Raw genomic sequence first — 22,756 nt, forward strand, 5'->3', positions numbered from 1 at the left:
CCACCATGTGAATACCCGTTAAATGCACTGGTATAATGGCTTCAGGCTTCATCCGTGCACCAATATACTATGTGCCGAGACGACTCATCACAAGCCTGTGAGGTCCCAATGTAAACATACTATGTTACTATTGAAAAAGAGGACCGACAAGAACAACAAACTCTGTGTCACAGTTCACCTGAGGGCCCAGTGTATCTGCTAACTTTTGACGTCCTGAGCACCGTTCTTAGGTATCAAAGTGATTTTCGTAACAAGCGGTACTATTCTGGGCTTTTTAAAATGCCGCCATATTGTCGAATTCGCCATCTCGTCATCTCTATATGGCCCAGAGGACTGCCACGGCCTCTCTGATTGGCTCGAAATGCCGTCATCACAAAATTTCACAATAAAGCGGAATTCGACGATGTCCAGAATACTACGCAAGTGCACTCCTAAACAAATGTGCACCCTTTGGGTCGTATCTTGACACACATCGATAACCGTCATCTGTCTTGCTTGCGTTTCCTTTCTTGAAAACGCTGCTCTTGCTACATTCCTGTCGAGAATGCTCTGTCATGCTAATAACGCGCATGCCGTTGGCAACTTGGAAGTACCGGGCTCGCAGCGTTAAAGAAAGGCAATGCGGACAAGACGAATGACGATTATTGTTGTGTGGCAAGATACGACCCAAAGGGTGTAATTTTGTTTAAGGGTGTGGCGTGACGAGGCACTTTCAGCAGACAAACATGTGGAAATTCCTCTTCGCTGTTATCTTTGCCAAAGAATGTAAAAAATGTATTTTTGAAAACGCCGTATTAATCTTGCATTAAATGAAAACCCACGAGAGTAGGTGGCAAAATGTTTTCTCTGCTCTTTTTTTGTACTTATATTGATAGAGATGGTAGCGCCCTCGCATGTTGTGGACTTCAAGCTCTGCATTCCGTCTCTGTATTTCTTTATATTGAGGCGCTTTGGCCTTTCAGAACTTTCCTACATCTGCTGAGAGTGGTTCACAACTATATAAAAAAAGTGTGGTGCAGAAAAGAAGGAGAGTACCGCTCACGCGCTCTAGACTACGCTTTCATACGAATGTGTCTGCTAGGTAAAAGAATAAAAGAACGACTGTTCTTACTGTCTGCCGCCCTGCTGCCCTTCCACTGTCTAACATGCCACAGGCCACATTCGTAAGATTCTTGGTTTTGGCAATGTTACGCGAGGGTGCTTGAATCATTGAGCTAAGGTATCGGTACTTTTCTTTCGTAATCAGCAAGGTCTAAAGCATAAAAGAAAGACAAGTTAGGGAACTTCTTAGCTGAGGCGCAGCCAATGCAATTTGTGTCCTTCGCTTGATGAAGGCAAGCGGTCGCGTGAGCTCGGCGCAGCACGCAACGTACGCGTTTCTGAAGCTCGATGGCGCGGTGGCGTGTTCGCGAAGCCACGCGCATCCAACGCTCGGCGAATCGCTTTTTGTGGCAGCTCTTAGGCTCTTGTCCGCCCGTAGATGTGGTAACCATTCGCTTGAGCCTTCGATTAGTTAGAAGAACGCGTGAAGTAGTGCTTTCGCCTCCTAGCGACCGAATGAAGGGGCGCTGGCATCAATGCGGTCTCGCTGCTGATTCGCGAACAGCGGTCTAGACGCTTCGTGGGCACGCAATGAAACGGGTTTGGTTAGTTCTTGCGGTTTTTTACCATCACAAGCAGCCAGCATGTCCTAGTGCTCTACGGTGGTCACGTAATGCTGGACCCGTACTGATGAAAACCTCTTAAACTAGAATTGCTCGTAGGAGAAAATTTCAGCTAGTATTAACCAGCATTGCCATTTTAACAATTTCGTGGTTGGATTAAGTAACATTTTCGTCAGTTTATAAATACAATTTTGTGTTAAGCGGCCAGCGATATTTTACTGAGGAGATTGAAGAATTGGCGACGTATCAGAGACTTCGACGTTGAGAAAGCCGAGTCGAATGTGCCTTTCTGGGAGGCAACTTTATTATTCAGGAGAACGAAATGAATTGCATGGCGTGTGGGCTCTGTGGTCACGATGAAGCAACAGTGGTCTCCACTCATGGAGGCCTTGCTCTGCGGTTAACTTCGCCAAAGAAAATGGCCTTCCCAGTCTGCTCACATAGTGCATGTTTTTTTATCTTTTATTAAACCCACCTAACGCTAGCCTAGGATGCTGCAGTTTCACTAAACATCTTTGACTGGTGGTCATTCGCAAGCATTGAAGTAAATTCACTTATCAAAAAATGCAATTGACTGTACGAAGAGATCCAGAACACGGGAGGTGAATAATATAGACACAGTTTCGCTCTACAAAGGGGAACATGTCGGAGAGGTCGGAATCGTTTACTTGAATCTGAACGCACTGTTTGCGTTCCTCACGGCTTCCGGACAAAATCGATACTGTTCAAGGTGAATCAAAGGGCGGGTACGTAGCATTTGACCTGTGTAAAGTCACATAATTATCATCTTGGAGTTAACAGGGCGATCGCGCCTCCCGGAACTTAGTTCTACTTTCACCAGCGTCAAGAACTAGAAAATATGCAGGCATAACACTAACTAACCCTCGTATTGAGAAATACACGTTAACGTGAAGCCCACGGTCGACTTGATATAAATGACGCCCGTCGTTAACGCGTTAACGGAAACACAATGAGCGTCTTGGGCACGTTCACACGAGGCGTCATTTACTACAAGTCAAGCATGGGCTGAGGGTCCCACTACAGTTCTTTCACTTTGGGACCCTCGTCTGTATATTTCTCATGTAATTACTTCTTTTTTTTTTTTTGGAACGAATAAATCTGAATCTGAATCTGTGAATCTGTTAAAGTTAAGATGCATCTCCGAATACGGGGGTAAGTCTGTTCTTATGCTAGTAAAATCGAATTACATGTGCTTTTTTTTTGTTAGTCCCACTGAATCCGCAGCCTTGCAGTCTGAAGGCAGACATATAATTCTAGCTGTCATCATCGTTGTTTTGTAAATATATTAGTGAAATAAAAGCATTGCCCTACACAATGCTAGTAAGTTTGGGGCTAATTGCTCAACTGCACGGACACTGGATGACCGAAAAGCGCTTTGGTAGATGTGTTACTCCATCTTAGACTATATTGTAGCGTTTCTAAACGCAAATATTCTTTAAGTTTTACTTGGCTATCTTAGCGACGACTTTAACGACATTGTAGCAAGGTTTAGAGAGTATTTAGTCACTTTTCTATCTCAGTTTAGCAACACGTTAAAAAATAAAGGTGGCAGCATAGCTTCTGATACTGAAGATATTACTAGCGTTACCATTACCGTTACATATTACCAGGAGTACTTACAAACGAAAGCTTTGAGAAATCGTGTTCGAAATTCGCACACGTTCCCTCAAATAAGTTAGTACTGCTTTAATATACGGGCTCATTTCTTAAAAGAAAGAAGACATATTGAAAATTAACTTACTGATTTGTCACGTGCCTGCGCGTTAAAATGGACAAGAAAGTGGAGTAATTATCACTCCTACGTCTAACCAGGAGAGTCAGTCTGAAATGCTTAGAAGCCTCTTATTATCTCTCCATTGGTAGAGTGCATACCTAAATTGCTCAGTGCTTTTATTTTTGCGCTCTACATGTGGTCATCGATTTGTCCCACTCTTAACTGTCAAACACCCTCTTCGTGATTCAGACTAAGCCGCAGTCTCGAGCCTACAGATCGGTACGGTCATAACAGCCGATCCGTAATGTATGTATCCTGAATCCAGAGAGCTACATATCTGTTTCTATTTGAAATAACTGTTTTTGGTTCTGTCCGTTTCAGAACCAAGGAGGTCCCGATACAGTCTTTGACTATGGGACCTCCTCCTGCATACTAAATACATTTAATTTGACCCAAATTCTAACAATAAATTCTGATTCTGATTCTAGTGCTGAAACCTCTCCTGAAATGGTCTTGCCAGCTCTTCTTGTGCAGGTCTGACGTCATTTTGACGCCAGAGTCAAGCATCGTACCCACGGTGCTTACGTAGCTGTCACGTTCGTTACTTAAAGCGATCAAACCATTTCAGCCTTCCATATGGGACTTCCTTTCTTTTTTCGACGTCCGCAGACTTTTGCTCTTTCTTTTCGTTTAGCGTGTTGCCCTCAATATTGAGCTGGTGGCACAGTGGCTTTCGTGTTTTGCTATCTGGGCACGAGGTCCAAGGGTGGAATTTCCGATAACGTTAGCTGCATTTTGATGAAATGACAATGAAAAAAATTGGCGGTCGCTTAAGCTTCGCCTTTAAGAGCGGAACGCAATAGCATTCAAAGATGCTTGACTGATTCGCACACTTCCCGGCAACTTCAGCTTATGTAACCTTAATGTTTAACGGAAAACGCTGGCGGCGGGTTATGCGCGAAGGTGAGCTTTCATGTAAAAACACTGCCCCTTGTGTGGGCCGCGGATGGATCGATGAATGCTATGAGCATCCCCTTTGTAACGGCGCGGTGAGTTGCGCCACCGAGGTCTTGTTATTATATTGCCAAATGTCCTATCTATCTTTTTAAAAAAAGAAGAAAAAACACGAAGAATTCTCATCACCAAACTTACATTTTTTTGTACGCTTCCCTTGTTCGTCGTTTCCCTACTTCCACCAATATTTATGTCGCCTATTACTAATCTCTATCTATTGCGGACATGTTTGGTTTCCCCCTGCTCTCGCTGTACCCAAGAGCTTCAAGGAGGCCAGAGGGTGCCTAAATCGACCGCTGGGCAGATATCTTCAAATTCTAATAAAACACGCTTCATCGTTACGTAAGCTTTACCGCAGCAAGCACATCCTTCTTCTTCCTTGTTGTATCTCGCTTTACGAGTGCGTGTTCTAAGGCATTGTGATCGCGCACCTAAAAGTAAAGAGCTTCCCTTTAAATTATCACAAATTGTTTCTTTCCTGATTTCGTTTTTTCCTCTTAATTAGCTACTCACATCAGGCTTCTTTTCCATTTCCGCCACCCATGAGATTGTCTCAGCCTCCCTGACTTTACGCTTGGCGTCCTTTGTTGCCATGTTGCACACCATATCGGTCGCATACTGGCGGGTAAGCTTCCTGGTTCTTTTCTTCTACTGTTAATCAATGTTTTTTCCTGTACAAATATCTGAACACCCGTTTAATTTCCTCCATTTTCCTCAGTCGTTCTTCATAATCAAATTTACTCTGAGCTTCCCTCACTTCAAAACTTGTCCAGCCCATATCACTTCATTTGCAGTCATCGCGTGAGCGCCCAATGTAAGGCGTCCCACTTACCTTTGTTGACATCGAGTGGTGATTCCACCCCTGATTTCAAGCAAACAACCACATTAATAAAAAAGAGAAGATCAGACATCCACCCCTTCGTCGAAATTGCTAGTAAGGAAACCGACACGGGTTCCTCGAAAGAAAAACCTCGCAGTTGATGGAAAATTCGTCCTGGTCCGGGACTCGAACCCGGAACCAACCCGGGATTTCCACCTTACGGGTTTCCGCAGAACTATTGCTTTAAGCAACCACATTTCCAAATGTATGTCTTGGAACAATTGAACGTTTCCACGTACCCTGGAGCACCTCGTACCTATTGTATCCCCATAGCGCTCCGTGTTTCATTAAGGTCGCATTTCTCTTCCCCTTTACTGTTATTGTTTTTTTTCCGTATTTCCATATATCTATTGTCATCGTGCATCCATATGCCAACGTATTTGTATTTTTTTAACCGAGGTACTTCCTGGTCCGCTCCTGGATGGTATATTTGCAAAGAACCGCGCGGGGCGCACCTCTGTATGAATTTTAGAAACGCTAGCAAAGGGGTTTGTCTTTGCGTTTCCGCGTAACAGAATTATGTTTTCTCGTATATTAAAACTACGATCCGACGTTGTCATGTCTGTAGGTTGTGTATAAGTCGGAGCTTACAGTTTCTTTATGCGTTTTACTTTGAGAAATTGGGTTAGTTCAGTAACGCTTCTGCGGGGTTCGGTATGCGTGGTCCGGAATGATATTTTGCTCACAAGACGGTAGACACCGGACGCCGACTCCGGATTGTTTGCGACACCGGATCGCATTAAAATGCTTCTGTACAGAGGTTTGTGTTCCCCTTGAAGGGTCCGAGGTGTTCAGAATTGTTTGGGGGCCCTCCATTATGGGCGTTTTTCATAGCCTTTTCATGACTTTGGGACTGAACTAAAACAATGAGTCAATCTATCAAATAAAATCAAAACTAAATTCTTTCCACAAGTCCGTTCTGTTGGGGAAGACGAGGGCTCGAAAAATAGTGAATCTAGCCTCTCGAAAAGCTTCGAGCCCCCGTTTACACGGCATACTTAAGAGCGTGGAAATACAAAAATGTACAATTTTATCCGATACGATTATGTCAGCATCGTCATTTTGACTGTGTACATCTACTTCAACACGTCAAACTTTCCTATTGGAACGGTCTCGGCTTTGTAGAAGGTTTCAAGTAGTAACCCTAACCTTGCTGGTTGTTTTCTTTTTCTTTAACTTAGCTGGTACGCCTTCATCTTGAAGAGAATTATGGATGCATATCTTTTTTTCTTTGTTCCAATCAGTCTTTTCTACTTTGCCTTCTTGGCCCACCTGCGCTGTATCACAAACCGGGTCTGTTCACTGTAGACTACGCAAGCCTTCCAAGCTTGCTGTTTTGTAAAGGTTGCGACAGTGAACGTAGCTTCCCGCATTAGAAATGGATTATGGAGTGAGGACATTTTCCCGAGCACGTAATAAAGGCAAGCGCAGAAATCATCCGGGAAGCTCACATAATTTTCCCAGCCGCCTCACACTGTCCACCATTAATCATTCAAAATATTTAGGTGAACTTCCGATCGCTCTTTCCATCGCGATTTAGAAAGTATTGCAGATATTGAGAAACGAAGTAGTTTTTTTTCTTTCCTTCCTTCCTTTTATGCGAGATATTTCATACGTCGAAATAAAGATTCTCGAGGAAGGGAATGTCACGCCATGCTTGCCGAGTCAAACGCAATATGTACCCCCTCCTGCCCTCCCCCCCCCCCCCTCAGCCTGCCGTCTCCCCAGCTCTCTACTTTTTCGTAATTTCTGGCTCTCTCCTGGTCCTAATATCATTTCTTTCTATGCCATTCTTTTTTATCATTATTATTTTCTTCCTTCCCTCACGGGTCTGGCACCCCTTCATTTTCTTTTCCTTCCGGAAAAGTGAGATCGTAAGCGTTTCTTTGACTGTTCCGGCGCTTTGATTAGAGGGACCGAAGAAAATGAGAAAGGGAGGCAGGAAAGAAGCAGAACGATGAGGGGCGCGTACAACAAACGAGCACGCACTCTTCTCAGCGGAAAGATGTTCCTCGGATCAATGACTGAAAGTGGGGGTGGGCAGCAGGGCGACAGGAGGGGAACGAGGCACAGGGGGAGAGCGCGACAGCGTGTGAGGAACAGGAAGAGAGAGAGAGAAAAAGAGAGGAAGGGCCGGCGTTCGGGCGGCGACGATATCTCGTCGCCCGCACGCCTTCTTCGCCTTGACGTCTCGTTGCATCCCCGCCCCCCCTCTTCTTCCCCTCTTCTTCCGCTATAGCCGTGCTTGAGGCGCGAAAGATCAAGCGAATTACGGGCACGGCGTATGAATGTCGGTTTGCAGCGGCGACGGCGGCGGTGTTCGCGCGATCGATGATTTCCGGCATGTATATATACGCCGCCTCCTCGCCCGCCCAGCCGCCTCCCTCCTCCAATCAACCGACCCACTCTCAACTTAGGCTCTCGTTTCAGGCCTTGTTCACTGTGTGCAGACATGTATACTACAAACACACGCCTCACGCACACACACGAAGTACGCACACACGCGCAGATTAGCTAGACTCGGCGAAGGACAAATCGATCACGCTGTGCCACCTATTCTCCCGGCGCTTCTCGATGCGTATTGAGAAATTCGTGCCACTCGGCAGCCGCTGCCGCCGATGATAAGCGACGATGCGGGCGTGCGTGTCGTCGGTACCGGTGTGCGAGTTGCGTGGCAGGAAAGAGGAAAGGGGGGGGGGGGAGGGGGTACGCATCGTCGGTTCGAGAGCGGACTGCTCTTCTCGGTGAAATCTATATTGTCTCGGGTGTTAAATGAATGCGAATGCGCGCCGATCGATGAAGGCTGGGCGAAATAAAAAAAAAATGTATTTCTCAACAAGACGCGGAGCGCCAGGAAGTATAGAATGAATTTTGTTTCAATTTATGTTGAGCTCTTCGTGGGGATCGATGTATTCAGCAGGGCGTTGCAGACCCCCCCCCCCCCCCCCCCTTCTCACCAAACTGCGCGCTCAAGTCGTGGTGGCGCGTCGATATTTGTGAAATATGTATACGCGCGTGAATGAGATTGGAAAATTTCATTCGGCGGATAAGCACATTCGTTTAGAAAAGAAGCTAAAGTCGACTGTAGGTCGAAGCGCCCGAGTTCTACTTGTTCGTTTTCGACATTTCGCTAAGCACAACTTATTGCAGCGCTCTGTATTTTTATCTGCAAACATGTACTATTCTTTTCACTATGCTGCCGTGCACTTGCCACCCCAGGAACCGAAGCTCGTAGACATGGACTTTTTTTTTTTTTAGCGTATATCACTGACCGTCAAACGAGCCGATACTGTCGCCAAAGGCACCTTCGCGGAAGTAAAGTGATCTTTCTACGGCAACAAAGTTCTGCCGATTTATTGAAGAACGCAACATTTCGTTTCCTCTAAGCTTGGCAACTAAGATTATAGCCGTCAACCTTGTTAGCGTTCTCTTTGCTATGAATTACTCCCGAAGGGATGTAGTCAACGTTTCAGGAATTCCCAATATTATTTTCTTCATTTCTGACACTTCCTGAGAGATAATTGTCAAATAAATTACGTGTAACTGGATGCGATGACGTAATACACTTGTTCGTACACTTTATGGAAGCGCATAAAGACTCGCGAATTTTCTGGGAAACGTGATCTTCATGTGGTGACACTGTGCCCCTACCCGACCTCCTCGACAAAAACGATGCATTTAGTCAATGAAAACAAAACTAAAATAATAATAATAACGATAAAAACAAACAAGAAACCGAAGAGGAAGGACATTACGGAGCAAATATCGCTGAGCCGTGTCTAAACAACACGGTACGAGCGTCGTGTCGTCTGCTCCTAATCTGGTAGCCTTGTAGCGGGGGAATTACCTCGAGAGTTCCTGCAGCAGCGCTGAGCCGCTTATGACGCCCGCAACGGCGGCCTGTTGCCGGATGACGTACGGCGGCCATTCGCGCCCCAGCAGAACGAGCCAGTGTTAACGTCGTCCAGACTGCGCTCGTCGTCGTGTCCACGCACTGCGCGCAGAACAACGGCGACTTGTCCGCGTGCCGCTCGCATTAGGCTCGCGCGGCGCGCAATAACTGACGCTGTAGATGGTCTCCATTAGCGATGCTATACGTGCATACACGGCACCCAGCCAGGCAGGTAGGCAGGCAGGCAGGCGGGCCCCCGGAAGGTGCGGACACGAACAACAAGGCCGTGATGACGAGCCGCCTGGGGTGAGCCGGCAACGGCTCCCTCTCCTCTCTCATTACACGTACTGTCGCAAATCGTTAAGGCAAACAGCGCACGCACGCTCGCTCCTCCCACCAACTGCGGGACAGTTTTAATTAAAGAAGCTGTCCGCGCCGTCTTCCCCGTCCTCCCGTCGCCCGCCAGTTATCAGAGCCACTGGGCGTCACGCGCTAAAGCAGAGGAAAAGCACCGTTGCGTGCCGACCGGGTCGGGTCGTCTGCTTCTTGTTTGCGCTGGCATGCGCGAGGCGTGGACGGCGCAGAGGTGGTCGGGGAGGGCAGCGAAAGGAAAGCGCTGACCGACCGCGTTTCGTATAAGGGACTGAGGTAGCGCCTGCAAAGCGAAGCAAGCAACCAAACGACGAGGAGCAACGAAAGTGACGAAGTACGCGTTTATGCATGCGGACCGCCCGTTGTTTACCTAACGTGGCTCCGAATCAGCATCTGGCTTCTGGGGGCTGGGTGTCTTCTCATCTTTACCTCCCACGCTACGTGTTCGCTTCCCTTTCCACCTAGCTTTCTTTGCCTCCCTGCCTCGTCTCTACGGCTCTTCGGTTTGCTGCTCGCATCGTCGCTTCAGGTTCTTTAGGGTGCAGTTTCTGTTGGGCGAAGCGCGTGTTACGAACCGTCTGGACACGTGAGCCTGCTGCGTGCGCAAAAGCGCGGTCACCGGAAATGGGCTTCGACCTTTTGACGGGGGTGCGAAGTTGACTTTTGTTTGCTCGGGCCGTAAGTAAAAGGCTGCGCTCGAAGTCTGGCGCCGTTTCGCTGCACCAGTGAACTCCTACTATGCTCGCCAGTATGCTGATGTAAATGCTCCTGTAACATAGATTGGACCGAGAAACAGTGTGGACCGTGTAGGAACCACTCGTGCCGAACAAATGACCTCCAATTTTTGTCGGCTTTGTACATGCTTGCTTCTACGTGAAAAGGGGCGCTCAACTGGCATCCTAAATTCTTTCGCAGCAGTATGCTACTTTTGCGCGCACGTGAATTTCATGAAGTGGGACGGCGCTTAGCGCCAGTAAATAGATGCATGGAGTTAGACTTTAGCTTCATTCCGTTGGTTGAATAATCTTGTAAGAACAAATTATCCGCCTCCGCGCCCAGGAAGATAACCAGCGCAGTGCACACAGGGCTTGTTTATTTATCTCTGCAGGAAAGTTAGTATGTAGCAAGCAGGCTGACATTCGCGCATGCTTCGACAACTCGCTATTCATACTGGCTGCGACGCAGCCTCGCGCAGGTACATAGGTTAGGAGCATGCTTGCGTGAAAACGTGCCGTTCGAGGTGTTCGGTGCGCCAACAGTGGTAGCCGGAACAAAACTAATTTCAAAGAACTGCGCAGGTACGAGGAACGCAATTAGAGGTGTCTGCGCAGCGTCGCCTGCTAGTGGAGGTCTAACCAACTTACTGCGTCGTCGCTAGTTAGTGGATGGCTGCTGGCTTATCAAATGCCAAATGTTACGACTCATGAAGGATGACTAACGGACAAGAAGATACATGACCATCTCACAAGGCACCACTGCAGCATCTACATGGAACGGTCAGTTAGATGTATGAGTGCCATATCTGTGGAGCGTTCATTACGAAAGCAGAGTTGGCATGGAGAGAGATTAGATTTAGAGACGTATTCGGTTAGACGCAATTCAATTAATTTCTCGAGAACATTGCCGAAAAAAAAGGTTAAATACAAATAGGGCGGCAGTTATGTATTAGTGTGCTGCCACCTTTTCTTTAGAACTGGGATGACTTTACCGCGCTTGAGCTCGTTATAAAGCACACCACTCTTGAATGTCGAATTAGTAATATACGGCAAAATATCAGAAAGTAGGTACGCAATCGCTTTAGTGTTATCAAGAAGGACTTCATCAATTGCCGCAATTGTGGGTTTTAGGTGACATATTACCTTATGTATTTCTTCTGGCTTTGTATGAAGAAGGATCAATAAGTGAGGGAGACGATTGAGTTGAGTAACTTGTGAAGGAGAGGGTGTGTCTTTGGGAAAAAATTCGGACCTGAAGGCGTTGGCTATGTGGATTGGTTGAGTTATACGCTCAATTATCGTACAAAATTCTTGATACCTGTTCTGGTCGAGAATTCCTGTTTGGAAAGGAGTTGAAAATGTTCCATTTCAATTCGCTATTATTGCCTGCTTGAAAGTTTCTTATGTTCTAGATATAATCGTTTTGCCGCTTTTAAGTGGATATTTATAGCGTTACTTAACGTTTTATATCGGGCAACCAATTTGGTACGAAAAGGCTGGTTTTCAGTTTTTTTTTTTTTTTTGTACAGGTTATGGCGTTTGCGCAACGCTGCTAATTACTTTGTAGACATTCATAAACTGTGGGAAAATACAAAGGCTTTTTTTTTTCATTTCCTTTTACAAGTGAATTTATGAATATGTGATATAATTACAGTAAGAAATTTAGAAAATACTTTCTGAGAATCATTAAAAGCTTTGATTTCAGACCAGTCTATATTAGCAATGGCAGTTATGAGGCTCTCTTTCTCCATAACATATTTAGAGTTTGGAAGATGGCAAGGCCTTAGGTTATAACTAAAGCGTAGAAACAATGGGTAACGATCAGTCATGTCAACATCAATGCTAATGCTCACCCACTTCTCCCGCATGTAATGCTAAATCGCCCCTCAAATTTTCGTTCCGTTTCTTGTTGGTAAAGTTCACAGCACGTGTTCCTGCGCCGATAACATCTGACATTGTCTTTCAGGCACTGAACCACGGAACTTTCGGCTCGTCTCCGGCAGCTACCGCATTCACGTGCACACAAACGGCACGCTGGTTGTCCAAGACGCTGAGCTAGCGGACGGAGGATACTATCTCTGTGAAGCTCACAACGGCATTGGCGTTGGTCTCAGCCGAGTTGTCACGCTAGCCGTGAACGGTAAGCGCCATCATGCACTGCGAAATGTTATTCACTGGCAGCTTCGACACGAGCTCCAAAGTCGAAACTTAGCGCTATATTCACTCCTGCAAAAGTTGTTGGATTGCAATGGTGGTGTTCTTCGCAATACGCGCGATAAGTTTGTTTTTCTTGTGGTACTTACGTTTTGCCTATTGATATAGATAAATAAATGCTGTTATATAACTAATACGTTCATAAGTGACTTTTCTTGTTGACCAGCTGAAGATTGCGATCTCTCATGCACGTTGCGTCCGCCTATATATATATATATATATATATATATATATATATATATATATATATATATATATATATATATATATTCCAACTAACCAGAAAGAAAGACACATGCTATAGTATTGTAAACGTGAGCATCTGTGGTGTTGGGAAGCCATCAATCTATATTTTTGGCAGGCACTGCCTGTAGAAGTACATTCAATTCTAAGGCAATGAGCCAGAATCATAGCATTGTGGGTCCTTGTGTCATGACAGAAACAACTGCAGTCGTCATTAGGCGACCTTCAAGCGGGCTCATCATTAACAGAACTATTGTGCTTCGCGACATTGGGTTTGCAAGCATGTTCAACATCACGGTCACAGTTGTTAGCAAACTGTTAAAGCAATTTGCATCATCAAAAACTCTTCTTATCCCGCTTTGTTAATCATGTAATATTGCTGTATATTTGTGCTTTGAATCTGAGACAAGCTAGCATTTTATATCAAATTGACATCAACTGGCACGGACGTTTAGCGAGTAAAACCAATTTTCTTCTCAAAGGTTCGAGCAAATAAATACGCCGGCTGAACGTTTAGGAAAGTTTCCTGGTGAATTCGCGCTAACACTTCTGCCATAATAACTGCGTTATGCATTCTCGTTCAGAAATTGCAAGTCGCAATGCAATATAATTTGTTTGTCGGCGTGTAATTATTCAGCGTTTTGTTTTACTTTCCGTTCCCGCAGTGCCCCCGAGTTTTCCTTCAAAGTTTACGAGCCAGAACGTGAAAAGAGGGCAAGAGACGGTGCTTCGCTGTGAAGCCGCAGGTGACCCCGACATGAGCATCACATGGGAGAAGGACAAGCACCCACTGGACCTCACTGCAGAAAAACGGTACGTTCCTCACTTTCGGGCTTTTCCGAGCCCACCTTGTGGAGGCACATCACTGATCCGCTGCCACCCTATATGAATTCGCAACAAACGAGGTTTTAACACACATGCGAACTCGTCCAGCGCAGCTTTGCTGAAGGCCTTCCATATTTACAAAGTATAAAATTTCCAAGGCTGGGGGGGCATGACGTTCTTAGCAATTTAATAACCGATCGGTATGAAAAGAAATTAAAAGCATTTGGCCCAAGAAGAGTTGCAAGATAATGATTGTTAATCTGATAAGGGGCCCTATAACGTAAAACTGCATCAGTCTGATTTTATTCTAATGTTCTGACGTCAAATTTACGTATCCTACGACGCAAGCGTCGAACGGTGACCCGCAGCGTTGTTTGAATCACCTAATGAAGCGCTTTCCTTGTTTATAGGCGGCCACTTTTCTTCGCTTTCAAAACGAATAGCACTGCCTATCTTGGCAAGCATTTCATCTCTAATTCGCCGACAGAAGGAAAGGAGCACACAGCAATGGAAAATGTTTCCGTGGAGCCGAGCTAGCCAATAAAAGTAGGTAACCGCATCAGGAGGGTTGTACCAGCGTCTGCGATTGGTCCGGTTCCCCTTGCTTAGATTGCAGTGGCTTGTAGAAGATGGCGGCAGCGTGCAGCGCAAGGCTAAACGGTTTCTAAGCAAAAAAAGATATTTAGCAGATCGATGTCGCAAACGTGCCGAAAGGGCTCTAAAATGTTATACTGCTACGCGAAAACGTTTATTATGCGCAAATACATTTATGCTCGCCGGCATCTCCGAGTCGCCAGTGTCCGAGTTATCGGTAGGCAGCCACCTATTCCTTCCGCAACTGGGCATTCTCCGGCTACTAAGAAAAATATTTAGTTTTGTTCAGCGTATTAGTCCGTGCACGTCATTTTGAAGTAGTGAATTTTCACCGTTTTGTGACGTCGTGTGACAGATAGGAGAAGTGGGCGCAGTCTGAAAACTGTTGACCAATAGCGGAGGGCTATCGGGAAAAAAAGGTGGAAAATCGGAAATAATTATTTTTCTTTTGTTTGGTCTAACGATGCATAATCAGTGTGGGTACGTCATATCACACGGGAAGTTCTTGCAGTGTTCGTGACATCGCGTGACAGATAGGCGAAATGGGTGGTGGCCCTAAATATGTTTGACCAATCGGGCAGGGCTGATTACAGAAATGGAATAAAAACAGTTCGAAGTAGCTTTATGTTAAGGTCAATGGCCCGCTCAAAAAATCTTGGTGGTGGCATACGCGTTCCACGGGCGGGCGCACCATGTCGAGGAGGTTGCATTCACGTAACCCGCACTTATTTATCTCAGTACTTAAATTTATCGCTTACATATACTCATGACAAGCCTTTATATTGGCTGGCCAGTTTTTGGACGCTCAGCTGTTCTCTCCCCTTTTCTTTTGTGCACGCTTCACACTCGTACAACTAAAACACTAGACCTCTTAACTACTTAGCCTGGCATACTCAAATATCCAAAACAATTTTAGTCAACAACATGTTTTTCAAGCCACCCCTTAATTAACAACGTGTTATAACAAAAATAAGGTAGCTTTGCAGCAAGTTTGCTTCAAATGCGGGCAGCCGAGTAAACTGATCTAGGCTCAAAAGAAATCTGGCACTCTGGCATGAAACTGACGAACATGCAACTGGCAAGTACTAAAGGGGCACGTAGAATCTGCTTATTTGCCGCGATATTAATCACTGGCCTAAGGTTCAGACGTGTAATGAAAGAAGTTGATTAAAATGCTAGGTCAAAAATTCTTTGAAGAGGTCCGACACCGCGGTTTCCGTCTCTTGAGGTGTGATGTCCCCTGTGCCCACTGTTCAACTGTTATAAAACACACTCTTCGGACCATCGTATATTTCAGCTAAATGCACGGTACGAAAACTGAACGAGGCGCTCCACATTTTTTCAACGGGTCCAAACGTAGTACGATTTACCCGTTCGTTGCCCAGGCTTGGGATCCTCACATGCATGCTTGCATTCCTATGGGCACATTATTTGGCAGCTGCCCCAAAATACGCTTCGTATATATTCTCCGTTACGTTTCCAATGAGCCGTTTCAATTTTTATTGTCTAGCCTTGCTTTGCCGCTGCGTTGGAGTTTGTCTTTGAAAAGAAACGTATTAATTTTTAGATGCGATGTTAACAGTCTAAGGCTGCGCTGTTGGGACGCTTTAGGCTTAGTAAAATGCACTTTTAACTTGCGCGAGAGGTCTTGCATTAGCTCCCCCAAAAATCACAACGTGAACCACGCATTATCACCATCCATATTACCAGCCCTACAGTTACCGAAGCCACTCACCTTCTTTTAATATCAGCTGAAGTTCGGACAGCAGCGCTTATGCAACTATCCAATGTTGGAGTATGTCGAAAACTTCTTCCCCGTACCGAAAGCAGCAAAGCCACGCCGAAGCTTTTCTTGAATTCACACAGATTACGGTTTCAGCTTTCATTAACAGCGCAGACAGATAGACAAATAACTTTATTTACAAGGTCCTGAGAAGCTTTGCCTTAAGGCAGAGCTGCGGGCAGCTCCCACGTGGGGATTGGTAGGCCGAGCCTAATCGCCGCATCGTGGGCTCTCCGGACAGCCCACGTTTGCCGTGAAAGTTCTGAGCTCTTGATGGCAGAGCTCCATTCTTCTTCCGTAATGCGATTGGGTCCCTGTCACGAGGGGCCTCGCCGGAGCATGTGTGCGAGATAGCTAACGGCCCCACAGTCGGGGCAAGTCATCATTTACGTGGCAGCCATGCAAAATTGGTATAACTACGAGAAGACAAAATTAAACACGCTCACCGGAAAAAGCATAAAAAAGTACTAGGCATTCTGTTACGGGCGAGCACGGACCTCTTTATGCAACTAGGAGTGCATAACACATCGGCGCCACACAATAGTAGAAATTGCCCTGTGGAACAGAGCGTGCAAAGCACATTGCTGAATAACGCTCGTGCGGCGGTGAGCAATCTCGGTACGCAAGCTCGCAGCGTGCACTGGGCCGCTCTGTTGCTCGCGGGGTAAGGTTTGTGATGCACTGCTAATAGCATAACACCTTGCGTGAGTGTAGCCTGGTTTACATCTTTACCCACAGAGTTTTTTTTTTCGTTTTTTGTTTTTTTTTGTTTTTAGAAAATCATATTGCTTCCGTACCACGATGGTTATACGACTATTAGGCCTATTATTATTATTATTATTATTGTTGTTGTTGTTGTTGTTGTTGTTGTTCTTGTTGGTAGTGGTGGTGGTGGTGGTGTAATAATATACGTTAATAAGACAAGGTACGGCTAGAAAGTGCTAAGAACCGGAGAAGAAATGTTATTCGGGCAGATATATCAAATACAAGCAGTGACAAGCTCCGAAACGGAGTTTCACTTGTCACACAGCGCTTAATGATGACCACCCCTTCAACGAAGCCACTAAAAATAACACCGGATAAATACACCCCACGTCAAATTTGATACTCGCTGCAAACGCTAACACCTGTCGCCATTTAAACGAACTATGTAACTAATGACGTTTTCAAAAGGTGATAAACTATAGGCTGCTGTAAAAAAAAAAAAGCCCCTACAAGAACATCAAAAATGCAAGCTCGTTGCACGTGTTTAACAGCCATCAGAAAAAGTTGCCTTAATATTATGATTTCTCTACCTTATTTAGTTATTAGTTATATTGATATTATACTACAAGAAAGAAATTAGAACTCATGATAAACATGGATAAATTTTAAATGCGCCTTCGAACGATAACAAGCAATTGCCACTAGTTGGCTGTGTTACCTTCGGCTTCACTTTTTTCACACATATAAACATTTAAACGTAAGCGCACAGAAATCTGATGAAAAGCCTGCCGACAACTATTTGTGCGTCTCCCAAGGGCACTTCTCAAGCACGGTGAAAAAAGAGCAATACATAAGCTACTTTGAGGGTTCTCTAAATTTTGTCGGCTTTTATTTGTGCATCTAGAACGAGGGGAAAAATACTGAACGAGAAAATACACCGCAACAGTCAAATAAAGAGGTGAATAAAGAACGAAAAGGAAGCAAACGTTTTTTCATCAGTTTTTTTTTTCTCACGGCAACTGAAAACGCAGCTGCCGTCTACTCGCTCCGCTTAAAAAAAAATAATAAAAAACGCTGCGTGTTACCTGACGCCCACACGTGGGAAGCGTACTCCATAGAGTTTTTACCGCGCACTCAGCCCGTGGTCCACGACCATGCGACTCCCTTTACAGACTCCGTGCCGGTGGTGCCATCCAACGGAGCTGCACGCAGACACCCAGCGCACCGACTTTGCGCGCTCCTCGTTAGGAGGCGATGCAGCAGCAGCGAATCGTGGGCTTCATTCAGATTTGTGTGCTGGCTACGATATACTGCTCCTGAGAACACGGTCGCGTGTTCGAATCCCGGCCACAGTTCATTATGATAGAGTCGGAAGGCAATAACGCTCATTTTAATGCGTACGCATTCTATGCCTACCTTCCTCGGAAATCTGTCCGTCCGTCTGTCTGTCCGTCTATCTGTAACGCGTGACAAGACGCGCTCCATAGGTATGCATGGGGTCCTATGGGGGCATACTCGTATGTGAAAATGCCTTATAACTACCGAGATTTAGGATTATGACTATATATATAAATATATATATATATATATATATATATATATATATATATATATATATATATATATATATATATATATATATATATCGTTTCATTTATACACCCTCAAGGTCTGTCAACGCTTTACAGAGGTGAGTGGGTTACAGGTCCTATCGGGAGTATTACACGCGAAAAAGAAATGCATCGTAAGAAGTACAATTTGACAAGCATAATTCGGTAGGACTGCAATGAGTAGAGAACAAACGAAGCTATTACGAAAAAAAGGAGACATTCTCGTACATGAAACCGCATTCTCCTAAGTAATGTTGTCTACGGCATCACGTAATAAGGAATTATCGCTGATGGATACAATATGGGCGGAAATGTGTTTCCACTCTAGTGACATCCGAGGCACGAATGACTGGGAAAATATATTTATGCAGCAAGGGGGGACGTGAACCTCGTGAGGACGATTGGTTTGACGGTATACGTAATGTGGAGTACGAATACAGAAGGCAGCGTTTTATGGTGAAAAATTTTGGGAAATAATTATTAACAGGAAATTTTACGTCGACTTGCAAGAGACGGAAGAGAAAGGCTACTTTTCGTGGCTGGCAGCTCTGTTATAATTCGACAAAAAGAAACGAGTAGTGTTATTCAACTAATTGTAATGTGTTAATTACGTTTATGTTGTTAGGGTCCCAGACTCATGTAGCGTATTTTAATTTCGGGAGTAATAACGTTTTATAAAACCACAACTTCAACAAGTCTGCGGCCTTAAAAACGCTTCGCCTTAAGTAACCAAGGGCAGGGTTAGCATTATTTACTATATTATTAATGTGGGTTACTCAGGCAAGGTTCAAAGGGATATCAATTCCTAATGTTACTTGTGTGAGTTTACCTGTTATAAAGGAAGGTTACTTAAATAGTATACCTGAGAGGAGCTAAGTGTCCTAGTAACATTAATAGCGTTACACATGTTAACAGTTAATACTATTAGTCATGAACTGCACCAGTAAATTATTATGTCTAGGTCGGATTGAAGACGGCTAGTAGCACAATATGTAATAATTTCTCTAGGGATAACACAATCAGAAGTTACTAGCGAAGGAAGGTCAATACTATATATTAAGAACAACAAAGGACCGATTACTCATCCTTGGGGCAAACTGCAGGCAACGGAGCCCATCGGGCAATTGTAGCCGTTAGCAATAATCCATTGTGAGCGATTAAGCATGCATTTGACCCACCAATATTCAAATGACTTAGTTCGTCGATTAGAAGTTCCTGTAAAAAAAAATTATGAAGCAAATCTGACACTCACCACTACGGAGTCCCTTAGTCAGTGCGGAAGCTCCTAAAGAGCATTGTAGAACAACCACTTGGCTAGGGCGACTGATAAGTAAAACCCGATAACGTGGAATATAGTAATCTTATTATCTTCCTTTGTGTGCTACTATTTTTCATATCTGGACCGATAGAGGTTGTGTAACCATATGTGCCCCACCTAGGAACTGACGCAGGATTATATGTTGTTTGGCGAAATTCAAAACTTTGGCTACCTGATTTTGCTTTCTTTCCGTGTGTTTGTGTGTGTTTTTTGTGTTTTCTGTGTGTTGCTTGCGTGTGCGTGCGTGCGTGCGTGTGTGTGCGTGTGCGTGTTTGTTTGTGTGTTTGTTTGCGTGTGTGTGTGTGCGTGCGTGAGTGCGTGCGCGTGTGTGTGTGCGTGCGCGTGCGTGCGTGCGTGCGTGTGTGCGTGCGCGCGCGCGTGCGTGTGTGTGTGTGTGTGTGTGTGTGTGTGTGTGTGTGTGTGTGTGTGTGTGTGTGTGTGTGTGTGTGTGTGTGTGTGTGTGTGTGTGTGTGTGTGTAACTGATGATTCCTGTTGGTCTTAATTTTTAGCCTTACCTTTAGGGCATTTCTGATGGTAACCTTCCGCAATACCAACCGCAACAAGATTGAGTGAAATGGCAAGGCACTCGGAAATAGTGCCGTTGAAGTGCAACGTACGTGTTTGATAGAAAAACTGCCCATTGTCCTGATAAATGGTCTTAATGATAAAAAGTCAGCTTTACAGGAAGATGAGAAAGCTGCAGTTCTGGAAATGTAATAGTGCGGTTTACTTTATCAGCGGACAATGGTGATTTCTGATGTCTGTGATAATCGTTAACGCACCAAACTAAAGCAAGTTTTCTTGTGTTATTTATGCCTCATTACCTTTTTTTTTTCATAGACTGCATTGGGCTTGTGAATTTAAATTGTGAACGTGAGGCTTATGTGTGACGACTTCGTAACTACACGCGAGAGCTTGTTTTTCAGTACTTTTTAAATCGCCATTGCTTTATTTTTCTCAGGAAGTCCCTCTTAATTACACGTCGGAGCAAAGTAGTAACGGGAGCCTAAGGAAGTACCAACATATCCTAACATACATTTATAATGTTAACGAAAACTTAACCAGTTTCAAGGTGGACTGAAAGCCAGTGATTATTATGGAGCCAGCCTGAAGTGTAACCTTACGAAAGCGTGGCACGGAATAGCAGAGGCCGTCACTCTCGTCAAAGCGAAATTTCATTCTTACGCCTAAGACGTGTGCCCACAAGGCGATAAATCTTGCACACAACGTATGTTTTTCATTAACAGGAGACCTTAGACGCAGTTCTGTGCTTTCATTTGCGCGAATTTTTCTGCTAGACTACATAGGGTGGAGTTTTAGTAGTTAGGCAAATAGGCTTCACTCTGTTCCATTATCTTGTTTTCAACATGGGCCCACAGCCTAAGCGTATAACATGGAGCTGCCGTCTGCTCCTCCTATACGAGCTGAATGCATGTGAAAAGCAAGTCTATAAACATAGGATTTCACTTAAAAGCTGAGCAATTCCTATTTTGACGGGTATTGTGCAGCTCTCTGTCAGCCATGCGTAGCCTCTGGCAACAGTCACCGCATGTGAAGCTTTGATATCATTCGCGACATGTCTGTTTGAAGGCTTTAAACATATGATAGTACCCGAATACGCAACTGTAGCAGGCAATGCCGTTTTCATACAGTATCTGTGAATAACGGTTATTTCCAGAATTTTCTCAATTCAGCCCTTTACTAGTCACTTGCTTCCCGACAGGTACAACCTGCTAAGTGACTCATCGGCGGGAAAAATGACTTCGACACTCACAATCAAGTCGGCAGAAAGAAGGGACGGTGCTCTCTACACCTGCATTGTAAAAAACCCATACGGATCGGACGAGACAAACATACAACTTCTTGTACAAGGTAAATGCCAGTTTTTTTTATTAATGACATCAAATGCATTAATTATCTATATGTCGAAGTTGGCTTATATATATATATATATATATATATATATATATATATATATATATATATATATATATATATATAATAGACATTAGAAAATGGTTTGCAACATTTATGAAAACATCGTTTGTTGGATGCAGGTATTGCTTTTACCTACGTGAATTAACCTCTTTAATGCTACCTTCATATTGGCCTCGAGCTCCACCACTGGAAAAGCTGGCGCCACCGTCGGCGTGACGTGCTAGGAGGGATCACGTGGACATAGCGGACGCGTCGGCTGCTTCGGGAGTGCCGAAGCGAGCTGAAAACGAGTTTTAAATTCCCTTGTACGCTGCGGTCCTCATTTAGTGGCGAGATATTCCCGCTTCGAGCGTCTCCTTTACAACGACTGAAAGCACTAGAATAGGTAGTGGCTGCCTTTGAAGGTGCGCAACATGGTAGGCTATTGCTCGGTGCCGCAGTGCCGGACGTACGCAACGGAGCCCGCTGTCAGCCATTCATACGTAGCAGCAGGACAAGAAGCTGCGTGAAGCTTGGCTCGCGAAACATAAAACTGGCAAATAGTAATCGGCTACAACTCGGGTATGCAGCAAGCACAGACGCGAGGAAGATTTCTGCTACGGCGCCGGGTCTGCGATGTTCAGAAAACGCGCGCTGAGACGCTCGCCCGAATCCGCTGCCCGACTAATGTCATGACGGTTTGGTCTATGAACTTGTCGATGCTATAGATACTGGCAAGTTCACTGGAGTGGAAAGGGAGCGGTAAGAAGCACATTAAAAAAGCATGGCATATGGTCATATGTTCGTGTTATGAATTCTGTGCACTGGATTACAAAAAAGAAGCAGCGGGAAATCGCACGCTGAAAACACCAATAAACATACGGTGCGACGCAACTCGAGAAATAATATTGAAACGTCCAAGAATTTAGAAGAAAAAAAAAAGATTGAATCGTCATGACGGCACATCACGTTGAAGTCTCTACAATGAAATTATTTTTGAGCAGCTCTGATAGCGCCCACGCAACAATGGTTGCTTGTATACTGTCAAATGCTCATATTCTGCGGCCTAAAGCTCATGGCACGGTGCGAAAGCGCGCACGCGGCGAAAGCGAAACAGTGCGCGGACAAGCATGCAGACGCGCAGTCGGTCGCTGCGAATCTGTGCGACTGCTGCATTGAGGCTTCATTCTATTACGCTACATTTAGTTATTCAAACACTATAAGAACATATTTCACATAGTTTGCTCTCAGCGTTTACCCACCTTTCACGTAA

At 44.9% G+C, this 22,756-nt stretch overlaps 1 protein-coding gene across 1 annotated transcript in view; it reads left to right on the forward strand.

The window, feature by feature from the left end:
- Window positions 1–22,756, forward strand: part of LOC142578930 (cell adhesion molecule Dscam1-like) — a 348,188-nt gene that overhangs the window by 281,741 nt on the left and 43,691 nt on the right. Inside the window, exons 13-15 of the mRNA XM_075688636.1 lie at window positions 12,240–12,413; window positions 13,396–13,543; window positions 21,290–21,438. Coding sequence (XP_075544751.1) covers window positions 12,240–12,413; window positions 13,396–13,543; window positions 21,290–21,438 — 471 coding nt within the window. The remainder of the gene's footprint in view (window positions 1–12,239; window positions 12,414–13,395; window positions 13,544–21,289; window positions 21,439–22,756) is intronic.

This window comes from Dermacentor variabilis, chromosome 4 (assembly GCF_050947875.1).
Source record: "Dermacentor variabilis isolate Ectoservices chromosome 4, ASM5094787v1, whole genome shotgun sequence".
Lineage (NCBI taxonomy): Eukaryota > Metazoa > Arthropoda > Arachnida > Ixodida > Ixodidae > Dermacentor > Dermacentor variabilis.